We start from the raw sequence: 25,307 nt of genomic DNA on the forward strand, positions 1-25,307 counted from the left end.
GTCATTTGATACCCCCTAACCTTCATTTAGGTCTGCCAGTGAATATAGAATTAAAAAAAATGAAACGTGTTAGAGTTGGAAATAAAATAAAGTTAGATTTGTTAGAGATGAGTATGAAATAATGTTGGAGATAGTCTAACTAGCCAGCCAGCCAATCGTGTGAGAGAGAACTCCAAATTCCATGATCGTTGTTGAATCGTCATGAAAAAAAAAGTAGTTTATTAAATTAGACGTGTAACTATAATCAAGATATCGGATCTATAGAAAATATACATATCAAATGGTTTAATGTAATGATAAAAATAAAATTTTACGAATATATTTCAGAAAAATTGATATTACAATAACATTTAAAATTTGCTTTTAAAATTTTATAGGAAATCCCAATATATTTAAAAATTATTAATATAATGCATAATTTATTATAAATAAAAAAATTTAGATCTATCCAAACTTTTAAATCAAGATATCTCTAGATATTTGAAATTCACTATATAAATCATATCCGACTGTCCTAAATAGTCTCAATTATATATTTCGAAATTATTAATATTAATGAAAAAGTTACTATAAATAAATAAAAAATTAGATCTGACTATCCAACTAAATTTTTAAATCAGGATATCTCTAAATATTTAAAAAATCACTATTTAAATCCTGATCTGAACTGTCCCTATTAAAAATCATCACGATCATGTTATCTTCTTAATTTGTCCAATATTATATCATCATGTTCATGTCATTGTCAATACTTAACTATTGTTTGAACATCCACCTTTTAATTAAACAAAATTATCATTAACCTAAACAGACAAGGACGCGAGTAGATAGAGATCACAGTGACCACTAAACTTAAAACTAATTTCTTTATTTATTTTTGAATTATTTAAATATTTGATTATTTTAATGCAGTTTGAGACAGAGAGAGACAACGACGAAGGAAAGAAGAAGAAAACGAACTGACGAAGAAAGAAAGAATGAGAAGAAGAAGAAGAAAGAGAACAAACAAGATATGGAAACATGAATCTCTCTGTTTCTTCTTCATAAAAAATCAAAATCTCAAAATCTTTTTTAGAAATGATGATGGAGAAACGTTTGGATTCAAAGGACAAGGTTGTGGAAGAGATCATGAGGATTCACAGATCTCTTCCATCTAGACCAGATATCGAAGACGTTGAGACCGCTACTTCTCTGATTCAAAACGTTGACAAAGAGGATCGTAATCGCTTGGACGCCATTGATGAACAAACCTCCTCCTCCTCTTCTTCTGGTGTTCCTAAGGAGCTTTTCGACGTGTTGAAGGAGATGAGGAGATGTCTTGTTCGTTTCCAGAGCGTTGAACAGAGAAGAGAAGCCAACAAAATCCTCGATCTGGAATCTATACACGTTGTGTTCGACGATTTGATTCAGAGAGCTTCGCATTGCATTGCTTCGCCTAACGGCACCACCACCACCACCACCTCTGTGCCTCGCTCTGTTCCTTCTGATCAGAGTCCTGTCAAGTCAAAGGACATGTTAACACGTGATGATGACACGTCTGTGAAGAAAGGCATATCTTCGTTTTACAGTGATGGGTTGTTAGCTCCTCGGAAGCCTCAGGTTTTGGATCCAACACTTCAGGCTAAGAACGTCACAGGTCAGTTTCAATCATCATTATATGTGTAGTAGGCCATGAAATGTTCTGACTTTTGGATAGAATCTCTACTTTTAAGATTCAATAGTGTCTTTCATGTTGATTAGTTTGCTTTTGCCAATGGAGATTTATATATGTGTAGGCCATGGAAATGTGTTTTGACTTGAAATGTTTTAACCTTTTTGGTAGAAAGCTTGAGATTCATGTTTCGAAAGTGTTTTGTCTCTAATTGTAGTGGAATCATTATTATTATTATTATATATATGTGCAGGCCATGATAAGGAAAAGTTGAGTCTCATAAAACTTGCTAGTTTGATTGAAGTGTCAGCTAAGAAAGCTACTCAGGGGCTAAATCTGCAGCACAAGCTGATGGATCAGCTTGAATGGCTTCCGGATTCTATAGGCAAGTTATCGAGTCTGGTTAGGCTAGATTTGTCTGAGAATTGCATCATGGTACTACCGACAACCATAGGAGGGCTTTTGTCTTTGACGAAGCTTGATTTGCATTCTAATAGAATTGGTCAGCTCCCTGAGTCTATAGGAGATTTGCTTAACTTGGTCAACCTGAATCTTAGCGGAAACCAACTATCATCTCTTCCATCAGCATTTAGTAAATTGATACATCTCGAGGAACTTGATTTGAGCTCTAACAGCCTCTCCACACTCCCTGAATCTATTGGTTCTCTTGTGAGCCTAAAGAAACTCGATGTTGAAACAAATAATATCGAAGAGATTCCACATAGTATCTCTGGTTGTTCTTCCCTGAAAGAACTCCGTGCGGATTACAACAGACTTAAAGCTCTTCCTGAAGCTGTTGGGAAGTTATCCACCTTAGAGATTCTGAACGTTCGCTACAACAACATTCGGCAGCTACCTACAACAATGTCCTCCATGGCTAACCTCAAAGAGCTAGATGTGAGTTTCAACGAGCTTGAGTCAGTACCAGAGAGCTTATGTTATGCCAAAACACTTGTTAAGCTTAACATTGGGAACAATTTTGCTAACCTAAGATCGCTCCCAGGGTTGATAGGCAACCTTGAGAGGCTAGAAGAGCTTGATATGAGCAATAACCAGATCCGTTTCCTTCCATATTCTTTCAAAACGCTTTCACAGCTGCGGGTTCTTAACACACAGCAAAACCCTCTTGAAGAGCTTCCAAGAGATATAACCGAAAAGGGCGCACAGGTTCTTCTTTCTTCTCTCAAATTATATTTGTCTGTAGATTCTGCAGTTTGTCGTTTGTGTCAGTCATGAATGATTGATTCATGCTCTTTGCTATTATCTCAGGCCGTGGTTCAGTACATGAATGATCTCGTGGAGACAAGAAACACCAAATCTCAAAGAACTAAGCCGAAAAAGAGCTGGCTTAACAGTATCTGCTTCTTCTGCAAGTCCACCAACTAGAGAAAACAGAGCAGCATTGAGATCCTCTAAACCACTCTTGACACACTCTGACCTTTAATCTTCAGGTAGATTTCTTTCTTAGAGATCCAAACATGAAATCCAACAAAAAAAGAAAGAAAGACCAGTCTCATTTTCATGTTTCAGGTGTATGTCTGTTACAACCGTTGGCAGGACAGTAGAATCCCGTTGTGTCCAGACAGTTCACCATTCATTCATTTATTCACAATCCAATGTTCCTTCACAATGTTTTCATATCACTCTTTGTATACTGGTGCTTTGTTTGTTGTATCTTGAGGAAAATGTAATTCAAATTGTTAATCTGTTAAGTGATTCTATTCTTGTTTCTCTTGATGTAACTTTTTACGTTTTGGTTGCAGAACTGAACCTCCATTCTTGTTTTTTCTTTTTATGTACCAAAAATCTTGAAAATAAGATCACGTCCAGAATTAAAATATGTTAAGCTTGAAAATAACAACAACATTTCATACATGGGACAAAGATATTAGTCATATGCCTCTTTTGTTCCCATGTATTGGGATGTTTGTGTTATAGTGCTCAAACATATTTAAGGTTAAATATGATTTACTAACAACAAAACAAACTAGATCATGTTACTCATAAGTTGATACATACTCAGGATTAACATTTCCATTTACTAACAGAACTCAAAAGTTAAGAATTAACCCAAGGTCAGATCAACAAAAGCTTGAGCTACTTAGTTTTTAAAGAGTTCATATTCTGTCTTCAGTCTCTGCACCAAATCAGATAGCTTCTTCAGATCCATTTCGTCGTATGTAACTGCGCTCAGTTTCTTCTTGCGAATATCGTTCATCGGCCATTTTCATTTCTCCCAACTCTTCCATCCTAGTCTAATAAACATGACAAGACATAAAAGACTCATCAACATAACTATAGTTGTATTTCAGAATAAAACACTAAGATGCATTATTATAGCTTGTTATTTACCTTAAATAGATGGAGCATATTTCTTTCCATTTTTTCCAGCTTAGCTAGTTCAGCCTCAGCCCTCTGAAACATAAGAAGACATTACACGTCAACCATGACTATGTCTTAACAAAATCAAACAACTTGAGGAGATACAGAACACAATTTATCGTTTACCTTTACTAAGGACTTGCATTCAGCCAAGCACTGTTAACATGGGAAAAATCAGCTGTGAGACATTAGAAATCAACAATAACTGTATCCTAACAAACAACCAAAAATCCCATTTTTCTTGCTTTTACCTCTTTGGCTTCTTTGATTATCTTATTAGCATTAGGGGTTAAAGCATCATCTGCAGGAAAGACAAAGACATTGATCAAGCTTGTGTAGGGGTTAAAATCAATGACCTAAAATAAATATCCTTTAAAGCCACATTACTTGTGTAGTATCCAAGAGCAAATACTGGTGCATTCTTAAACAAAAAACCCCTGCAAAAAGATTTCGCCTTTAAATCTCTCAGTTCATGGGTTTATCAAATACAAGAAAAATAAAAAGAAAAGAGTGTTACTTTGAAGAGAAGAGACCCATGATCTTCGTGACCCTCCTCTGAAATAGAAATTTTAGGGATTCTCTTAGTCGACAATACAGATGGAAATTAAAAAAAAAATAAACCAAAAAACAAAATTCACCACCACAAGTGTCGTTTACAGATAAACTTATAAACTGATATCAAACTAGAACACCATGAGCATTAATTTTATTGTTCTCTTAGGAAAAAAGTCAGGAGCTTTCAAGCATTAGATATGGGCCAAAAGGGCTCTGTAAAATACCCTAACACCAACAAAATCGAACTGAAAGAAGATAAAAAAAAACAGAGAAACGGCATTGACTCTAACAGAGAAGAGCAAGACTTACGCGAGATTGACGACAATGGCGACTTTTAGATTAGAAGAGAGACACGCAGAGCTAAAATTGTTCTTCAGTGCTCTCCACTCCGTTCCTAAACAACAAATGAAAAAGCAAACCGGGATTTTGTAGAAAGACATGGTTCTCTCCTGTTGGACCGTGTTTGTTAGGAAAGGCCCAGTAAGCCCAAAAAGTGTTTGATAAACTCAGCAATTGTGAGAAACCAGCACGTTGTTGGATACCAAGAGCTTCAAACGGCACGATGTGTTGATATCAAAATATCCCACATCGGTCACATACAAAGTAATGACTGAGGAAGCAGGGTTATAAATAGAGAAGTGGATTGTTCGAGCAAATTACTTACCTGGACGGGGTCAACTCGTGATCAGGAAGACGAGTGGCTTAGGCTAGTGACCTCCATTGCACATTAAGGAGGGGTGCTTAGCTTAAGGTCTTCCCAAGAGGAAGAGCCTACGTCATTATTTGTGGCAGGGGGGTTTGCGTTCGCGCAGCCCCTACCATTTTCAGTCTTTAATCTTTATATTTTTCAGTATTATTAATCTAATGATCTTGACGGCACAATTGGAAGACCAGAGGACTTTTGTCTCCTTTTTGTTAAGGTATAGAGTCCCACATCGGAAAGAAATATAGAGTTGATGGGTATTGTGTGACTATAAAAGAAAGAGGGTTTCGTTGAATGAAAACCATCTTTGCGCTTGGGGCAATGACGCAGCTAGTGAGGTCTTAACCGAGGCGCGTCTATTGCTGGTTGAAAACTATTTCCAAACCCCCTCCTAGGCCTAAGCTTGTCTTGGGCCTTCGAGAATTTCTGGAAGAGCTCCCTTCGGGGTAAAGCTCTACAATTCTTAGTTCAATATTTAGTCCCATTAAGATTTCATGTCCAAATGCCAATAGATGTTTATGATCTGTTCTACAAAACTAAACCTAAAATGTAAATTTCTGCAATTTTTCTAAACCCAAATTTCATTTAACAACATACAAACTTATAATACACGGTTTGTTAGACACCTCAGTAAAATCTGGAGCAAACTGAAAATCTTAAGAACAGAACTCAGAGCAATATGTGTTCATAAGTTGAAAAAATAACTCTTAACATTATTCTGCTTATTCCAATACCCTTCCCCAAATTACTTGTTGCTATAGCACAACAAAGCCGTTACATTTTCCAATCGCTGAATGATCTTAATTCTTAACCGTAGAGAACTTACCAGAATTATTTCTCCTTTAGAAGCCGTCTTGAAAAATCATAGAGCTTATAAGCTGAAGAAGAGCTAGGTCAACAGTATTTACTTCTTCGGCAAGTCCACCAACTAGAGAAAACAGAGCAACATGATCATGTTCTTGACAAAATCTGACCTTTATTGTGTCTAACGTATTTGTTGCCCTTGTGTTGTTATATTGCTGTTCTAGTGCTAAAACATACATATGATTTACTAACAACAAAAACTAAAATTGCTCTTTGACACTTGTACATTTTGATAAGTTTAGAAATAACTACAAAAATTGCATACAAGGACAAAGATGTAGTCATCCGTCTCTTGTGCATATTCTGCCTTCATGATCTGCACCATATCACCTTAGTTTCTCCTAGCTTTTTTCAATGCGTTGCTGCTGTCTTAGATTCAAATCTTCCACTTTTTTCAAATCCTATCTGTGACTGAAACAAGATTAAAAAAAAAAATTCAGGTGAATACATTATATATGGAACATAATTATGTCTATTAACCATTTTTTGCTTACCTCTAGGATGGACTTCACTTTAGCCATAGTGGACTGAAACAAGCGAAACATCAGGTGGCCGCAGATGTTACAGATCAACCATATAAAGGTTATCTTTCTAAAATAAAACAACTGCATATATAACACCATTTCTCTTGCTTACCTCATCGAACGGCTTTCTTATGTTGCCCGAACGACGTCTTATGATTGACAGAATCTGATAAGAATGAAGAACACAATCTCTACTTCTTATCTGATACACTGTTTATACAAGACTAGAGTCACCGGCACATCACCGGTTCATCAACTCTATCTCCCAAGCAACAATATGTCACTTTTAATACTCACAAACAATGCATAAAAGAACTACAATGACTGTTCTCAGTTTATATACAAATGTCTTCAGTCCCTTGCATATGCTTCTCATGTGCTTATCAATACTCCCCCCTTCGAAAACAGCTTGTCCTCAAGCTGTGGAAAAAAAGAAACCTAATTAACTGTGTAGTATCATCATATCGCCCTTTCCTAGCTCGTTCTCCACAGCTTCTTGCTAAAAGATGTCACAATATGTTGTCGTGCAAGGTTGTTCTATAAGCAGATTTTCCCTGTTCCAAACGCTTCCCTAGTCTCTGTGTTGTATTTTGATCTTAAACCACCAGTTCTTGCAAAATTTTCTCTTCCATAAATCTGTAAAACAGAATTGAATGCCACCCAAGCAAGGCACACAAACAACCTTGATCCTCATACTCTTATTCTCTCCAAACTTGTAACCTGTTTTGGTCGTGTGGTGTACAACCTGAACGGTCGTTTGAAACTGCTCCAATTCCCTTTGAATGATAGAATCGTGCTTGACCATCGAGTAGACTGGCTTCTGCGGAGTTGTTGGGGTGATTAACAGAGTCATCAACATGGATGCAAAACTTGCAGGTTGAATTACTTTCCCAATCTGAGACCACCACACATCATCATATCGTTTGATTTGGAACTTGTGTACAATCACATATCCATGCTCTTTGTTCTGTCTCCTGCCATAGTAGAGCTGCTGCTGCACACACATTGATCTTCCGCACCGTAGCGTCACCGTGAAGTTGCAGGTAACCCATAGTTGCAAGCTAAACTTCTGCAGTTTTTTCTTTCTCCAGCAATGCCACACTGAATGATAAAAATTCCAATCATTCACTAAAAACACTCTGTCTTCGTCTGCTTTATCTTCATCATGTTGTGTGTATTGTTTAGCTAGAAGCAATTGTTGATGAGCTTGTAATCGCAGCAAGTCTCGTTCTTTACGCATCGGTGCCCGCTCTACTACCATACGTGACTCTTCTTCAAGCTCAAGAAGCACACTTTGAACCATAGACACTTGCAGACCCTCTCCTGGTTTCCCAGCAACTTTAGTGTTCTGAATTACAACCTTGTAAACAACATGATGTTGCTGTATTGATGTGACCCTCTGCTTTGGTCTGTTCCCATTTGGGCTAAGGCAATCCACCAATAGAGACACAAATTTATACTTAAACTGCAGAGATTTCAAAGACCTTTGCTTCTTCCTTTTTTGTGGCCTACCAACACGAAATTCACACAAAGTTTCACCCACTGGAACATGAAAGTGCAGTCTTTTTAATCTCTCTTTTACATGCTTGGATTTCCTCCAACTTGTATTGAACCAGTCATGATTCTTATGTGTCTTTAGTCTTTCTGCCTCAGGTTTGTATTTAAACTTCCAGGACTTAGAACAATTACTCTGCTGTTGCATTTGCAGCTCATTACTATCACACAAAGTACACTGCTTATGCAATCCTTCTCTTGTCCCATTCGCATCTGCAACTGCATTCATCTTCTTATGTTGCAGTAAGTTGTACCCTCTAAGAAATATTGGATCGAACACTTGGCAGCCATATATTTCTGTCTCACTACCATACATAATCTGAAACTGAGCTGCAACATTTCCATCAAGGAACAAGCTCAAATCCGTCTTTTTTAACATCACAACAACTTTTTGACTCTTTGGCAATTCTTCAGTAAAGATCCATGCTACTTCACTAAGAGCTTCAAAGATTGGATTCTCAATGTGCTTTTCCCCAAGTTTTCTATTAGCCAAAACTGAATCCATTCCAGAACATCCTAACTTATGAACACTACAGCTAGGTTCCAAGTCAGAGATCAAGACCTGATCTTGCTTGTTGAAGTGATTTTGGACCAACGATTCTTTGAGTAGACTCGCTTCTTCACTGTGAATCGTAACTTTTTCTACAGCAGAAGTTTCTATTGATACACACTCATTGGAAAAAGATGAAACAAATGTTTCTTGAATCTCTTTCTTCTCTTCTTTCTGCTCCAAGATTTCAATATGTTTCTCTTCTCTAAGCTCCTGAAAGAGTCTGATTCTTTCATCTCTGTCACCAAACCGCAACACCAAGGCTAACTCCATCATTCCCCAACGGTCAAAATATCCCCATACTCGTGTTCGCCGTTGAAACCACAAGAGAGCTTCACCTTCGAGAAGACTTTGCGCAAGATTAAGCTTCTCATCTGCCGTGAAATCCTCCTGAACAAAGAAATCCTCTAGCCATGAAATCCATGGTCGCAATTCACCAGCAACACCATCGAAGATGGGAAATCCCTCAAGACACATTGCAAACAAAACCTAATCTTCTGCGATGACTTCGATCTCGATCACGAACGCACCAATTGATAAGAATGAAGAACACAATCTCTACTTCTTATCTGATACACTGTTTATACAAGACTAGAGTCACCGGCACATCACCGGTTCATCAACTCTATCTCCCAAGCAACAATATGTCACTTTTAATACTCACAAACAATGCATAAAAGAACTACAATGACTGTTCTCAGTTTATATACAAATGTCTTCAGTCCCTTGCATATGCTTCTCATGTGCTTATCAGAATCTCAGCCAACTGAAACAATGGAAAAATCAGGTGGATGAAATTTAAAAAATCAACCATAAAGTGTGTCTTTTCAAATTAAAACAACGTTTCTTGTTTACCTCTAGACTGGACTTCAGTTCATTCATAGACTGAAACATGAGAAAAAAAACAGAGGGAGAAGTAGCATTAGATGATATCAAACCATAACTCTGCATGCTTTCCAAATCAGAAAAATTGCAATTTTTTGCTTACCTCGGTGGCAGAGTCCACCCGAGCCATAAGCTTCTCCGATGACTCGCTGAAAGAGTATAAAGCAGCATCTGAGGGAGGGAAGACATATAACACACATTGATCAATCTTCACAAGCAAAACAACAGCTACAGCCATAAACTAATCAATACCCGAAAGATCCTTTACAGTCACATACGCGTGAAGAATCCAAGACCAAATACTGCATTTGTCTTAGAAGCTTGAACAAAAGCTCTCCAGAACACTCCCTTCCTCCCCTGAGAAGATAAATCTCTCCTGCCATAATACTGCAGTTTATTTCCCATTCAATTTCAGTTCATGGTTTACCAAAAGATCAAACAAAACAAAGGAAAAAATGATATCCAAGAACAAAAGAGGCAAGAGACTGTTACCTTCAAGAGAATGGAGCCCAAGATTCCCATGATGCTCTTGATACTCTGAGATATAAATTTACGGATTCACTTAGTCTTCAACATCATATATAAAAATGGGCGTTTTGAAAAACAAAAAACTAAAACACACATTCAATTGTGTTAGAAGCAAAAGCTTCTCTCTAACAAGGAACAAAGCAAGCGTACTTGTTCAGAACAAGTTGATTGATTGAGTGATTGATCCGGTTCGTTGTTTCTCATAAACAGCAATGAAACAACGTTTTTGTGTTTTGAATGAGTGATTGATTGATCCTTTTGATAGTGCTCTCAAGATGTATCGCAAAAATAATAGAAGTGTAGACTTTGTTTTTAGTGTGTTGTTTCATGGCTTTTGATCTTTAACTCAGAATTCTTACTTTGTTCATTTCTGATCAAAGCTTATTGCTTTGGCTAAGGGTTACATATGTATATATAAGGATTGAGAATGCTTTTCTCGGTAGTTTTTAAGGAACAAACTCGAATCTCTATGTTTCTCTTACACCCGTATCTTGCCTTACTTAGTCACTTGATCATGTGCCTGTAAACTTTACGGCTTTTATGTTTCTCTATGTTTCTCTTACACCCGTATCTTGCCTTAAGTGTAAAGCACGAATATGATAAGCTTCTGCATCATTTCTTTGGTACCAGCACTCTTGCTCTGGTAATCAATCTCACTCTGTTTTTTAAGAGTTCATCATCGAGTATATAAATATGATAAGCTTCTGCATCAGATTTTGTAAAATAAATATCAGATTTTGTAAAATAAATAAATAAATAAACGTGTTTGGTTTAGTAGAAATGTTTTAAACAGCAAACACAAAATCAAAGAAACCTCAAAAATGAAAAGGTTGTCCAATGGGCATGTCCAAATGGACTTGGGCATATTTGGGACCATTGTCCAAATGGACCACTGTCCATTGTGAACCGCCCAAACATAGTCCATAAACAGAAACGCCCATATGGACACACCCATTGGACAATGGACAGCCCATTTGACACTTATATTTGTTCTGTTTTATAACTATAAAACAAAGTATTTGAGAAACTGTGTTTTGATTAATAAACTGGAAAAACATGTGTGTTTACATCATAGTTTCGATGCTTAAATCTATACTATTAAAAGGGAAGCATTTTTAATAAGTAAACATAGATTAAGAGATTATTACATGAAATGCAAATTAAAACAGGATAGGGATAAATATAACTCAGAGCCAAACATATACAATTAATAGAAGAACTGTATAAGGTAAACATGTATCCAAACAGACCTGTAATTAGTAGCACAAAAAGGGAAACACGTAAACAACATTTACGACATACAAAAATAATTAGCATTCAAACAAGTAAACAACAATAATTAGCATTCAAAATTTCTAAAATTAGAATCTTAACAGTTACGAATTTAAATATCAAACATATTTGAATTGTTTAGGATATGAGTCATTAGGATCAAATTTAAAAGCTTTATAAATATATATCTACTTACCAAATGTGCACACAATATTAATTACTATCACCTAAATTATAGACATTTTCAATTCAAAAAATCCTAAATATAGGAACAAAAATAACAATTTTGTTATGAAAATATATAGTATCAATTGCATTTATCCTATTAATGGAACCACTGACCTCCACTATAAATATAACCATTGTTAGAATGGCTACCAACGATGGCAGATCCGAATCATGATGTCAATCTTTTTCAAACCAGTGGGAATATATTAAAGGTCGTTTTATTAGATAAAATAATGAAAAAATCATCAATTATAAACAATGGTTTGAATTTATAAAGTATTTAGTATGCATACTTCTTTTTGAAGTTTTTCTTAATATGAAACAAATTTATGTTGAATTCTACTTTTTTACAGAGTTCAAAAATTCATGTTTAACTCAAAAAAATATATGTGAGACGTTTTTGTTCTATTTTGAACTACTCTTTTAAGGTTTTTATGCTTTTAGTATTCTAATATTTTACATCATTGTTGACAAAATCCTAACCGTTTAACAACAAGATGTGTTGTTTATTTTTATGAAATTATATCTTAAGACTATCATAACTATGAAAAATAGTAATATCTTTAATTAAGATTTGAAAATTTAAATTGATATTTTCATTTTATATATTATTACTGATACATGAAGATACCAATATAGATACCTGGAGGTACTTCCTACCAAAAAAAATACGTGAAAATGCCAATATATAAATGATTTTAATATCTTTTTGTCACGCATGATTTTAATATTTTTTTGTCACACATGATTATAATATATTTATGATATATATATATATATATATATGTTTGCAGGCGGTAAAAAGAACAAATGTTGTTACTACATATGGTGTCAAGGAGAAAAAACATGTAAGGTGAAACGTGAAGGAGTATTGACAAATGACTTTAATTTTCAAGAATATAATTCTGAAGTGATTGATTCTACTTAATGTAATTGTATAGTAGATTTGTGTAACCATCCACACATAGCATAGGTATATATGTGTGGTATAAAAAAACAAAAATGTTTATTAATATATTTTACAAAATTATTTTTAAATTGTAAATTCACTTTTTGTTTATTTTTCATTTAATTTGTGTTATTTAAATTGCGGCAATCAAACAGAACATATTTTAGAGTATTGGTTAAAATTGCATATCCAAACTTATACGAAACCAATAACCAACAATAAAATTTTGGAAATATAATTATCAATTTTAAATAACATAAAAAAATCAATTTTAATTTGATTGCATAAATATAGAACTAAACATACCAAGTCTTTGTTTGGAGCAAAAAGAACTATCTTACCAACTAAAACGAAAAAACCTATCATACCAACATAATTACCGTAACTGTGTTAGTGCATAAGGATAAGTTTTGTTAGTAAATACTAATGAATAAATATCAAAATTAAAGGGGAATAGTTTCACTTCTTTTCACACATGAATATATAAAAGTTTTAGTATATCAAAACATAAAATAATATCTTATCAAATCTCTTAAGACATATTTTATAAATAATTTTTTAAATTGAAATACATGTTACCCATGGGTTTGGCAAATTCAACACGGCAAATACAAAACATTGCTCATGTGGTTTTTGGGTGACAAGTAAAAAAATAGCAAAACTATTACAAAGTAAGTCTATCAGTGTAGGTTTGTCACGCTATAAATTTAGGTCATCAAGTTTAGGAATTTTAATCATTATGGCAGATTTTATCTAATTTGATAGATAATTTTGAGAAATATAAAGAAAATTTGTATAATGTCAACTAATTTGTAAAAATTAAATATCCAAACAAAAAGTACATGAAGTATGAATATCGCATCCAAATCTTCTACCTATTTCTTTATATGTTAGACTAAAATATACAATCTCAAATGGATAAAGTATTTTTAAAATTACAGTTATGAAATAGAATAAACATGGCATATATGAGACATGACGGTTTTCCTGTCCAGATATAAACATTTTAAATTCGTCTAACTTTTTTAATTGTAGTTGTTTATACTTTTCGTCTAAAAAAACAAAACATATATAATCATTCTTTTCGTCTAAAAAAATAATAACATATCAAATTTTATACTGATAAGAGTTTAGATTATAAATGTTACTAATATCCCGCACATACGTAAATATTGCAAACCGGATAATAATCTTAATTTTTGAAATCAACCCCGCACGTACGTGCGGGTCCGAATCTAGTCTATACTATTAAAAGGGAAGAATTTTTAATAAGTAGACATAGATTAAGAGATTATTACATGAAATGCAATTTAAAACAGAATAGGGATAAATATAACTCAGAGCCAAACATATACAATTAATAGAAGAACTGTATAAGGTAAACATGTATCCAAACAGACCTGTAATTAGTAGCACAAAAAGGGAAACACGTAAACAACATTTACGACATACAAAAATAATTAGCATTCAAACAAGTAAACAACAATAATTAGCATTCAAAATTTTTAAAATTAGAATCTTAACAGTTACGAATTTAAATATCAACCATATTTGAATTGTTTAGGATATGAGTCATTAGGATCAAATTTAAAATCTTTATAAATATATATCTACTTACCAAATGTGCACACAATATTAATTACTATCATCTAAATTATAGACATTTTCAATTCAAAAAATCATAAATATAGGAACAAAAATAACAATTTTGTTATGAAAATATATAGTATCAATTGCATTTATCCTATTAATGGAACCACTGCTCTTTATAGATTGTTTAATGTCGGTTAAGTAACAGAGTTTCAACCGACTTATTCTTCCGTGACGTTGACGAGTCCATCCCCATCCACAACGTTTACCTCCTTTTGTAGCCTCACGTGCTCCAACCATGCTCTTCATCTCCACTGTACACGTGCAGGCTCGCGATTCTCTACATCACATGTTTTGTTGCAAAGACCCGGAACGCTCTAGAAGCTTCCCAGAAGAAACGAAACAGAACCATCAGAATTCAATCAGTTTTTGCCTAAAAAGCCCTCTAAAAACAAATTTCTAATGGAATCTGATTTCAAACATATTGATTTCAAACATATTGCTAATACAAAAACAGGAAAAATGTCATTAAAATCCCCAAGTTAGCATTTTTGTTGATTTAAATCATCAAGTCTGCAAATGTTGAAACTAATCATCAACTATTTGTTGACTTCTATTTAAATCACGAAGTCTTGTTGACTTCGCCGTTTGAAGCACATCGTTAACTGGCCTAACGGAGATAGTAAACGGGGTTAATTAAGCGTTAACAAGTTTTGTTAGTTATCATACGACGTCGTTTTCTTTTTTAATCTAAACCTAAATCGAACATTCCTCACAAAATCCCCAAACTCACGAACCCTAATTTGCGATTCCTCCTTGGATCTTCTCTTCGAATCGAACTGATGACTAAGGGAAAGAAGCTTTCAACGCGTCGTCCCAAATGGAAGAGGCCCGATAAAGATGGAGAAACGTCTGCTCACGGGTCTATTGCTCCCGAGACGAATGCTCTCGAGTCGAATGCTCCCGATTCGACTGCTCCCAATTTGACCGCTCCTGAATTGGGTGTTGGTTCAGGTTCTGCAATCATTCCGTATAATTGTGGGGTTCCCTTGAAGATTTAGGTGCTCTAAGTGGAGATGATTGTGAGGTGGTTGGCGATGAAGATTGTGATGATGTTGGGTACGAGGCTGCTGGAGAGGAAGAGGGTAACCAAGATGATGGAAACCAAGTCTTTGAAGAAGAAGATGGAAACCGTGTTGGTGTAGAAGAACAATTTTGCGATGACTTCGAAGCAGAGTTTGGAGAGGGTGCGAGAGAAGAGGAAGACGAGACTGATAACGACAGTGGAGATGATATCTTCGATGACGAGAAGATTCCTGACCCTTTGTCAGAAAGTGAAGACAAAGATAATGGCCAAGGCGACGATAATGAAGACCATGTAGAAGTCCAAGATCCTGAAGTGCAGCTCGAGTTGGGGAAAACGTTTAGTTCACCAGAGGAGTTCAAGATAGCTGTGCTCAGGTATTCCCTGAAGACTAAATACGACATTAAGCTGTATAGATCGCAGGCTTTGAAGATTGGTGCAAAATGTGCTAATACTGATCCTAATGTTAAGTGTTTGTGGAGATGCTACTGCTCTTACAATAAGAAGAAACACAAGATGCAAATAAAGGTATACGAGAGTAAGCATGTATGTGTGAGATCAGGGTACAATCACATGTTAAAGCGAGGAACGATAGCTTAATTGTTTGCGGATAGGTTGAGACAAAATCCAAAAATCAGACCGAGAGAGATGCAAGCAGAGATTAAGAGAGAATACAATCTAGAAGTTAGTGAAGAACAATGTTCTAAGGCAAAGACAAGAGTGAGGCGAGAAGCAAAGGCTGGTCATCAAGAACATTTCTCACGGATATGGGATTATCAAGCAGAGATTAAGATATCAAATCCAGGAACTGTTTTTGAGATTGAGACTATTCCTGGTCCGACAGTTGGGAGCTTACAAAGGTTCTATCGGTTATTTGTATGTTTTAAATCACATAGGGATACTTGGAAGCAGACATGTAGACCCATCATCGGAGACTTGGAAGCAGACATGTAGACCCATCGGACAATCAACATGAGGTACAGTTGCATGATGAGACTTATTGTGTGGATATGAATGCGCTTATCTGTGGATGCATTAAGTGGCAGATGACTGGTATTCCTTGTGTCCATGCTGCTTCGGTGATCATAGCTAAGAAACAGAAAGTTCAAGATTATGTTGTTGACTGGTACACAACAAGAATGTGGCGGGCAACTTATAAAGATGGTATTAAGCCTGTTCAAGGTCAGTTGGAATGGCCTCGAATGAACAGATTGGGAGTCTTGCCACCACCATGGAGGAAAGGAAATCCGGGTCGACCAAATAACCATGCTAGGAGAAAAGGGATGTATGAAAGTGCATCTTCATCAAGCAACACACGAGTGGCAAAAAACGGAAGAGTTGATACTAGGATTTTTGTATCTCTTAGTAGGTTCAATTAACCTTATGTGTTGTAGTACTTAAGGTGTCAATCCAAATGGGATGTTGCTAACAATCAAGATGCAATCAAGCAATCACAAGTCAAGCCAATTCAAGAAGAGTGTTTTTCTAATAATCCTAGAATTGTCAAAATACAAAACGGAAATGAGTCACAGAAACAGAAACGAAAATGTATGACAAGAAGCAAGCAAGAATAAGCAAAACCGAAAACGATTCTAAGCATGAACAAATGAAACAGTCTCGAAATGTAATATCAATCAAAAAGATAAAAGTCCTAAGGATGGGAGTAATTGATGTCGGTGGAGTATCCTAGTCTACAGAGTGTTTAACATGCCACAAGCAATCTATCCCTAAACAATGAACATCACAACTTAGCTAATCCAATCTCTTGGTAAAAGCTACTCAGACTCAACCACTTCCATACCTAGCTCTTGCTAGAGAAACGTGGTCGAGCAGGCATGACAAACAAGTTCATTCACGTCAACAAACATCCTAGACAACTAATCTCTTAGGCTAGGAACGTAAGTCTCTGGCACTAGTTGGTCAGGCATTTCATCGAACACCTTTTGGGTGTGGAAATGTCTCGAACCTAGTTCCAATTGATCAGAGAGAAACTAGTAATTCTAACTCTAGTCCAGAAGGGAATCATACAAATCAAGCTTAAACACCCTACATCCTAAGATCCTCCCCCTAATCTATCCCATCCTTAAGAACTAACGCACTACTCAGATCCGGAAATCATCGTCAACAATACAAACTCAGAAAACATTGAAACAAGCATTCTTAGATAGGTAAAAATAAGATAAACAAGTTTGTAGAAGAAATCAAATGCACATACTCAATGTATCAAAAGATATCTGAATACAAAGTCTGGGAACGGTTCTTGGTGGCTAGGGAAACTTTACAAAATAAAAACGAGATAAAAACTAAGATGATGTCGCAAAGACTTAACAAAACGTATTTATAGTAAAGACATAAAATCCCTAAAACTTAAAACGACAAGATGAAAAGTCGGTTTGGGAATCTCCTGAAGCATGTAAGATGGAACGTCTTCCTGACATGTGCGAACGAGTAGTGGCTCGAGTGAGTGATGGCGTTGGCTCAAACGGTAGTCGACGACAGAGTGATGGCGCGACTCGAGCGGATGTGTGATGACGGAGTGACGGCGCGACCCGAGCGGATGTGTGATGACAGAGTGATGGCGCGACCCGAGCGGATGTGTGATGACGGAGTGATGGCGCGACTCGAGACAGCACGACTCGAACAGCACGACTCGAACAGCACGACATCGCGACTCAATCTGGATGTACACGCCTCCACTAAAACAATGATAACTTTTGAACCACACCTCCGATTGGCTTGACATAAACGGTATTGGAAAGATGACTCAATTCTCTACAACTTTGATGAAGACGTCGAAAGCTGAATCCCATGACAGCGCGACTCGAATGGCACGACTCGAACGGCACGACGGCACGACAGCGCGACTCGAACGGCACGACAGCGCGACTCGGACGGCCTGGCTCGAAGGTCTCCTAAATACCTAAAATACTCCAAAATGCACGATGTATGCGAAGATAATGCAAGAACTACCTAAATATGCAATTTGTACAAAAGAGACTAGAAATTTATGCAAAACAATTAGTTATCCTTACTAAATGCATGACAAAAACATGTTTAGCAGAGACAAAATATAGACATATCAACTCCCCAAACTTATTCTTTGCTTGCTCTCAACCAAACGATCAAGAACAAAGTATGGAGAAGAGGTGTGAAGATGGGGGTCTCAGAACCTAAAACATGCTGAATAGAGTAGTTAGTATCAAGGTCCTTGTTTTTAGTTCTATGATGCATGGTGAAGGAACTCTATTTAAAAACTTTAGACAAGCTCATCTCAACCTGAAACGATTCCGAACCTTAGTCTACGCATGCCATCATTTCTATCATTCCCTTTAACATTCATTAACAAAGAATCATGAATCAAGCTATGCAATGTCATCGAAATCATTTGGCTGGGGTGAAGCGGTAAAGACAAAAATTGGTCTTTTTTGCAAGTGGTTTTAACAATATAAAACAGGGATCTCTCGCGAAAATGAGTTGAGCTTAAGAGAAGGCTAAAGGTTGAAACCAACTGATACATACAATAGCAGCACCCCGTCTACCCATAGGTCCCAAGGAAACTTAGCTCTAACTTTCTAACCCAGAAGTTGTTCCTATCTCTACCCTTCGTCGATATCTCTTCTAAAACCCATGCTCTCATTCTTTTAACTTAGCCTTAGGAGGAGGTTACTTCATTTCAATCTAGTGGATGGGAAACTTTTTTATCACTATGGTTCTCTTTCTTTTCTTCTTAGAATTCTAGACTTCTTAAGCGTTTTGCTTTCTCTTCCTTATCTAAATTTTTCTTTTTATGCCCAGAACCAACAATTTTTTTTTGTTGCACAACCAACATCCTTTACTAGACTTGTAAACCTTGAAAACACATTCCCCCTCCTAAAGACTCTTTACCCATATATTTTTTTTTTCAGAACAAATCCAATCCTAAAACCCAAAATCGAGTTCTCACCTAGTCCTACTAGTCCGGATAGCGCAAACTAGAACTACACAGGATCCTACTCTTGTCGGCTAAAACCTAACACTTTCTAACAAGCTCAACTCGGAAAAAGCCTCACACTCACGAATACAATTGGCTTGAAAGAACGGTTGGTTAAGGGTCCGGGAAACTGTTCCAAAGATGGGAATCAGCTACTTGGATTATTAAGGGTGGTAAAACAGAGAAAGAAAATCCAAGTATGTATGTAGTATCCATGAGTTCAACTTCAATGCATAACATGATAATTGCAAGTCAGGATTAGGTTCAGGTAGATAGGGAATGATGTCAATTCAAAACAAGCTTCAATCAAGACTAGAATGCAAATTCGAGAATTCAAAACCTGGTTCAGTCTTACGTTTTAAGTTCAATCAACATGCATCAAAGAACTAATAACAAGGGCCTTGATCCTATCCCATTGAATTCAGCACGTTAACAAGGTTACAATCATCATCAACCCCTATGCTAAATGCAACATTCCTAAATGAGCAACACTAGACTCAATCCTATTATGCAAATGCAAACTACATGAGCATTCTGTTTTTGTGGAAATTTTTGAAATTTTTCGAATTTTTTTGGCTTTTCTATGCAAATAGATGAATGCAGACTCAAACATGATATGATGCAAAAATTTGAAATAAGAATCACAGAAAACGTCATCAGATACATCATCTCAAACCCTCCCCCAAACTTAAATTACACAGTCTCCTGTGTAAGAGAAATTTGCAGGAGGATTTAAGAATCATAACAGAAACAATGCAGAAATGAAATGGTATATACAAAGGAAGGTAGGAGTACCTCAATAGTAGAAGAAGGATTCGGAGCTCGACCAAGGAGTTGGTGCGTGATACTGGCTCTGTCCTTCATCGTGTTCGGGTCCACAGGAGTGACCCCAGCTGGTTGGTCGACTTGCTACTCAACCGCTTGCGTGTTCTGATACGTGTTCGACTAATTGTCACACTGCATGTCATCGACTTGGGTTAGTGGTCCGGTCGAGTCGCAACGTCGTGATGATACGCGAGTGGATCTTCGTGCAGGTCGTGTGGAGAGCAGGTCGATGTGGGTCGAGTGTACGCACGTTGACTCGAGCGAGGTGGATGATCCGGTAGTCGAGTCGTTCAGCTCGTGTTGTGTAACAACGAGGGTCGAGTCGAAGGGTGAGAAATGCGTGTTTGTTCTTCGGGACTGCGACTAAAGCTTCGGAAGGATCAAGTCAGAACTGGTCGTGGGTGACAAACAACAGCGATGACAGGACGTGTGTTGAGCTTGTCGGTCGAGTCGGATATGGTCGACTCGAGCGGGATACTTTGGAACAGAGGATTGAGTTGTGTCGGTTGAGTTGTGTAATGAGTTGGGATCGCCGGATGGGTAGAGTCGCACGGTGCCGACTCGAGTGGTGGTGAACGGTAGTGATGGAAGTGATACTTGCGTTGAGCTCGTACTCCCTTATGTAGATTCCTGAACACAATAAAACTTAAAACAAATATCAAAAACACAAGGATCCTAAAAACTATTTATAGTGATACCTTTGGGACTTCCTCCCAAGTGAGCTTGTTTATAGTCCCTAGCTTGACTTTGCATACTCCTTATGCTTTGGGAGGGTCATAGAGAGGTGGTGAGCTCCCATGTGGTATGTCTTGTCTAGCCAGATACTCTTTAACATTCTGCCCATGTTCAACAACAAATGAACTGCTCTTCTTCATTATCCCAAACCTCCACCTTAATTTCCTTGCAGGAGAACTTCTCATTGTACCTTGGAGCTTCTTGATTTACCCACTCATCTCCTTCACCATAGCTGTTAACTCTCTCACTGAATCCCCTAGAATCTTGGTAGTTTTGAGTTCAGACAAACTGTCAAGCGTGGGAGGACTTGTCTCTTGCGGTTGGTGAAGTTTAGGAAGCAGGTCATGACGCTTAGGGAGAGCAACAACTTTACTCGAGTTGGAACACGGTTGAGTGCCCCTTTGAGTTTTTTCTTTGGTTACCCAAACTCTTGTTTCTGCCTCATTGACACCCTCAAAGATGTCAAACCCAGCTTTCTGATCTTTCTCTTCAATCACGAAGGTCTGCCCATCAATAGTTGGCTTGTTCTTAGCATCCTTGATATCAAATTTCATCTTGAAATTCTTACCCAGATTGAGATCAATCATCCCTTTCTTGACATCAATGACTGCTCCAGCTGTAGCTAAGAAAGGCCTTCCCAGGATTAGTGGATCTTTACACTCTTCATCCATTCCCAGCACCACAAAGTCAGTAGGAATCTCAGCTTGTCTAATTTTGATGGGCAGATTCTCTAATAGACCATGAGGCAATCTAGTAGTCCTATCAGCCAATATTAAGCGGAGGTTACATGACTTGTATTCGTTGAATCCTAGCCTCTGAGCTACAGAGAGTGGCATGAGGCTTACTGAAGCACCAAGGTCGCATAGGCACTTTTTGAAGGCCAATGGACCTAGAGAACAAGGCAAGGTGAAGGAACCAGGGTCCTCTAGCTTCTTTGGGATAATCATCTTCTGAATAACAGCCTTGCATTCATGAAAAACCCCACCTATGTCATGCACTGCCCTCTCATCTTCCAGAGCCTTAGCTTGAGCTCCTTTAGCTATCTCCTCCTTCTCTTTGGTCTTTTCGGTTACCAAGTCAGTTAAAAACTTTTGATATTGAGGCACAAGTGCAAATGCATCAAGCAAAGGCATCCTAAGTTCAATCTCCTTGACTTGTTTTTCGAACAGAGCTTTATATTTCTCAGTAAGCTGCTTCTTAAACCTCACTGGAAATGGTAAAGGTGGCTTGTATGTTGGAGGAATGAATCTCACAGGTTTATCCTTGGGAGCAGCGGGTTCTTTAGTAGCTTGAGGATAATATTTCTTGGCTGACTCAATTGGATCCTTGAGCACCTTGACGGGATCTATTATCTGAACTTCATCTTGAAGAAAATCCTCCCCATCTAAACTCTCATTGTCCTCAGTGAGTCGTACATCTACAGCTTGGGTGGTGATAGCTTGGATAGTAGCATAGTCCTTGGGATTTTGAACTGCTTTTTCAGGTAGTTGGCCAGGTGTTGGGGTAGAAGCAGTCTTGCCTTCCATGTACTTCAGCTTCGAGTTAAGAGCTTCAAACTTGACATTAAGATCATTGTATGAACACTCCATTCGCTGACTGAGTTCAGCAAACTTCTTAGCAGTATCCAAAGATCCGCTAGCTTGACCCTGAAGAAGTTGTTGCATCATTTGCTTCATTTCTTGATCTGGGGTTGGAGTAGGCTGAACTGGTTGAGGGCGGAATCCTGGTGGTGGTCCTGAGGGAGCTTGGTATCCTTGCTGAAACTGTTGTTTAGGGGCGAATCCCTGATTGTAAGGCACAAAAGGTTTTTGTTGACCTTGTTGTTGCTGCTGGGGAGGGTACACCTGATCCTGTGGATTTGCAACGTTGGTGCTCCGGTAAGACAAATTGGGGTTCGTCTGATAGGGGTTGTAACCCTTGTTGTATCCACCTTGATTCTGGATGTAGCTGATCTCCTCAGACTGCTCACCCTCCCCATCTTGGACGTGAAAATGTTCACCCTCAGATACAAAGTGGATGCTCTTTTGTTGGTTGAGCAAGAGACGATCAAGCTTCTCATTGACATTCTTGAGGTCTCTCTTGTACTTCTCCTCAGAGCCAGCATCTCCTCTAACTGTGCGATCATAGTCGTCATGGTAGTTACCATCAGACTGGGCGAGATTCTCCACCAGTTGCCAACCTTCATCGACATCCTTGTTCAGGAAGTTACCGTTAGAAGCGGTATCAAGCAGCATACGTATTTTGGGAAGGACACCACGGTAGAGTGTACTCAGTAATGACTCGGTTCTAAAACCATGGTGTGGGCACTGGCTGTGGTAACCCTTGAAACGCTCCCATGCTTCACAGAATGATTCTGAGCTCTTCTGAGTGAAGCTGGAAATCTCATTCCTGAGACGTGCTGTTCTGGAGTTGGAGAAAAACTTGGCCAAGAATGCTTTCTTGCAACCATCCCAGGTGGTGATGGATCCCTTGGGAAGGTTTTTTTCCCATTGATGAGCCTTGTCTCCCAGGGAGAAAGGGAAAAGGCGCAACTTGTAACCATCCTCACTCACGCCGTTGATCTTGGTGAGACCACAAAGACGGTCGAACTCCTCCAAGTGGTCGAGTGGATCCTCCATAGGCAACCCATGAAACTTGTTTCCTTGGATCATGGTGATCAGACCACTTTTTATCTCGAAGTTGTTGTTCGGCACGGCGGGAGGGACAATTCCAGCACGTTGAGTGTGAGTGTTTGGTGCATCCCCAGCACCAATGTTTCGCGGTCCCTGATGTGGTTCATTCTGGTGTTCCATATTGACTTGTGCGGGATGCTCAACGGGTTGACAAGCTTGTCGTGGGCGTTGCAACCGGTTGATTTCATCGATCTCAGGAAGGAGATTCTGATGCCCTCTTGATCTGGTGTGCATGCAAGGTTGCAATCAACAGGTTCCTGAGATGCAAAACAAACAAGCAAACAACCAAAACAAGTCAGTACTCAGAATGATAAGTGTAACAGAACTTAATCTTGCAAAACTTGAAATCTCAAATGTAACAAAACGAATCCCAAATGGCAACGGCGCCAAATTGATACTAGGATTTTTGTATCTCCTAGTAGGTTCAATTAACCTTATGTGTTGTAGTACTTAAGGTGTCAATCCAAATAGGATGTTGCTAACAATCAAGATGCAATCAAGCAATCACAAGTCAAGCCAATTCAAGGAGAGTGTTTTTCTAATAATCCTAGAATTGTCAAAATACAAAACGGTAATGAGTCACAGAAACAGAAACGAAAATGTATGACAAGAAGCAAGCAAGAATAAGCAAAACCGAAAACGATTCTAAGCATGAACAAATGAAACAGTCTCGAAATGTAATATCAATCAAAAAGATAAAAGTCCTAAGGATGGGAGTAATTGATGTCGGTGGAGTATCCTAGTCTACAGAGTGTTTAACATGCCACAAGCAATCTATCCCTAAACAATGAACATCACAACTTAGCTAATCCAATCTCTTGGTAAAAGCTACTCAGACTCAACCACTTCCATACCTAGCTCTCGCTAGAGAAACGTGGTCGGGCAGGCATGACAAACAAGTTCATTCATGTCAACAAACATCCTAGACAACTAATCTCCTAGGCTAGGAACGTAAGTCTCTGGCACTAGTTGGTCAGACATTTCATCGAACACCTTTTGGGTGTGGAAATGTCTCGAACCTAGTTCCAATTGATCAGAGAGAAACTAGTAATTCTAACTCTAGTCCAGAAGGGAATCATATAAATCAAGCTTAAACACCCTACATCCTAAGATCCTCCACCTAATCTATCCCATCCTCAAGAACTAATGCACTACTCAGATCCAGAAATCATCGTCAACAATACAAACTCAGAAAACATTGAAACAAGCATTCTTAGATAGGTAAAAATGAGATAAACAAGTTTGTAGAAGAAATCAAATGCAAATACTCAATGTATCAAAAGATATCTGAATACAAAGTCTGGGAACGGTTCTTGGTGGCTAGGGAAACCTTACAAAATAAAAACGAGATAAAAACTAAGATGATGTCGCAAAGACTTAACAAAACGTATTTATAGTAAAGACATAAAATCCCTAAAACTTAAAACGACAAGATGAAGAGTCGGTTTGGGAATCTCCTGAAGCGTGTAAGATGGAACGTATTCCTGACATGTGCGAACGAGTAGTGGCTCGAGTGAGTGATGGTGTTGGCTCAAACGGTAGTCGACGACAGAGTGATGGCGTGACCCGAGCGGATGTGTGATGACGGAGTGACGGCGCGACCCGAGCGGATGTGTGATGATGGAGTGATGGCGCGACCCGAGCGGATGTGTGATGACGGAGTGATGGCGCGACTCGAGACTGCACGACTCGAACAACACGACTCGAACAGCACGACAGCGCGACTCGATCTAGATGTATACGCCTCCACTAAAACAATGATAACTTTTGAACCACACTTCCAATT

General features: G+C 37.8%; 2 protein-coding genes, 3 non-coding genes and 1 pseudogene across 6 annotated transcripts; 5 read left to right on the forward strand and 1 right to left on the reverse strand.

Annotated features, from left to right (window-relative positions):
• The first annotated feature begins 829 nt into the window (after positions 1-829).
• LOC104747562 (plant intracellular Ras-group-related LRR protein 5-like) lies at positions 830-3,380 on the forward strand. Of its 2 annotated transcripts, XM_087488994.1 has the most exons (5): positions 857-1,636; positions 1,905-2,548; positions 2,655-2,818; positions 2,921-3,102; positions 3,182-3,380. In XM_087488994.1, exons 1-3 carry the CDS (start codon positions 1,078-1,080, stop codon positions 2,658-2,660), a joined length of 1,209 nt encoding a protein of 402 aa, XP_087345120.1. In that variant the 5' UTR covers positions 857-1,077; the 3' UTR covers positions 2,661-2,818; positions 2,921-3,102; positions 3,182-3,380. The 2 variants fall into 2 exon arrangements, with proteins under 2 accessions (XP_010467514.1, XP_087345120.1); XM_010469212.2 differs by having other exon boundaries at positions 830-1,636; positions 1,905-2,818.
• A 221-nt stretch (positions 3,381-3,601) lies between these two features.
• Positions 3,602-5,008, reverse strand: LOC104747563 (uncharacterized). The gene is made up of 7 exons (XM_010469213.2): positions 4,898-5,008; positions 4,551-4,588; positions 4,421-4,470; positions 4,285-4,334; positions 4,160-4,189; positions 4,004-4,066; positions 3,602-3,906 (listed from the first exon to the last, which is right to left on the reverse strand). Exons 2-7 carry the CDS (start codon positions 4,568-4,570, stop codon positions 3,799-3,801), a joined length of 321 nt encoding a protein of 106 aa, XP_010467515.1. The 5' UTR covers positions 4,571-4,588; positions 4,898-5,008; the 3' UTR covers positions 3,602-3,798.
• A 236-nt stretch (positions 5,009-5,244) lies between these two features.
• Positions 5,245-5,406, forward strand: LOC147927245 (U1 spliceosomal RNA). Its single transcript, XR_015583310.1, has one exon. It is a non-coding gene; the product is annotated as a U1 spliceosomal RNA (small nuclear RNA).
• A 188-nt stretch (positions 5,407-5,594) lies between these two features.
• LOC147927246 (U4 spliceosomal RNA) lies at positions 5,595-5,745 on the forward strand. Its single transcript, XR_015583044.1, has one exon. It is a non-coding gene; the product is annotated as a U4 spliceosomal RNA (small nuclear RNA).
• A 9,332-nt stretch (positions 5,746-15,077) lies between these two features.
• LOC147927247 (uncharacterized) lies at positions 15,078-16,273 on the forward strand (annotated as a pseudogene).
• A 6,865-nt stretch (positions 16,274-23,138) lies between these two features.
• On the forward strand, positions 23,139-23,245 carry LOC147927248 (small nucleolar RNA R71). The gene has a single exon (XR_015583080.1). It is a non-coding gene; the product is annotated as a small nucleolar RNA R71 (small nucleolar RNA).
• Positions 23,246-25,307: the final 2,062 nt, after the last annotated feature.

Source organism: Camelina sativa, chromosome 15 (assembly GCF_030686135.1).
Source record: "Camelina sativa cultivar CO46 ecotype springtype chromosome 15, ASM3068613v1".
NCBI lineage: Eukaryota > Viridiplantae > Streptophyta > Magnoliopsida > Brassicales > Brassicaceae > Camelina > Camelina sativa.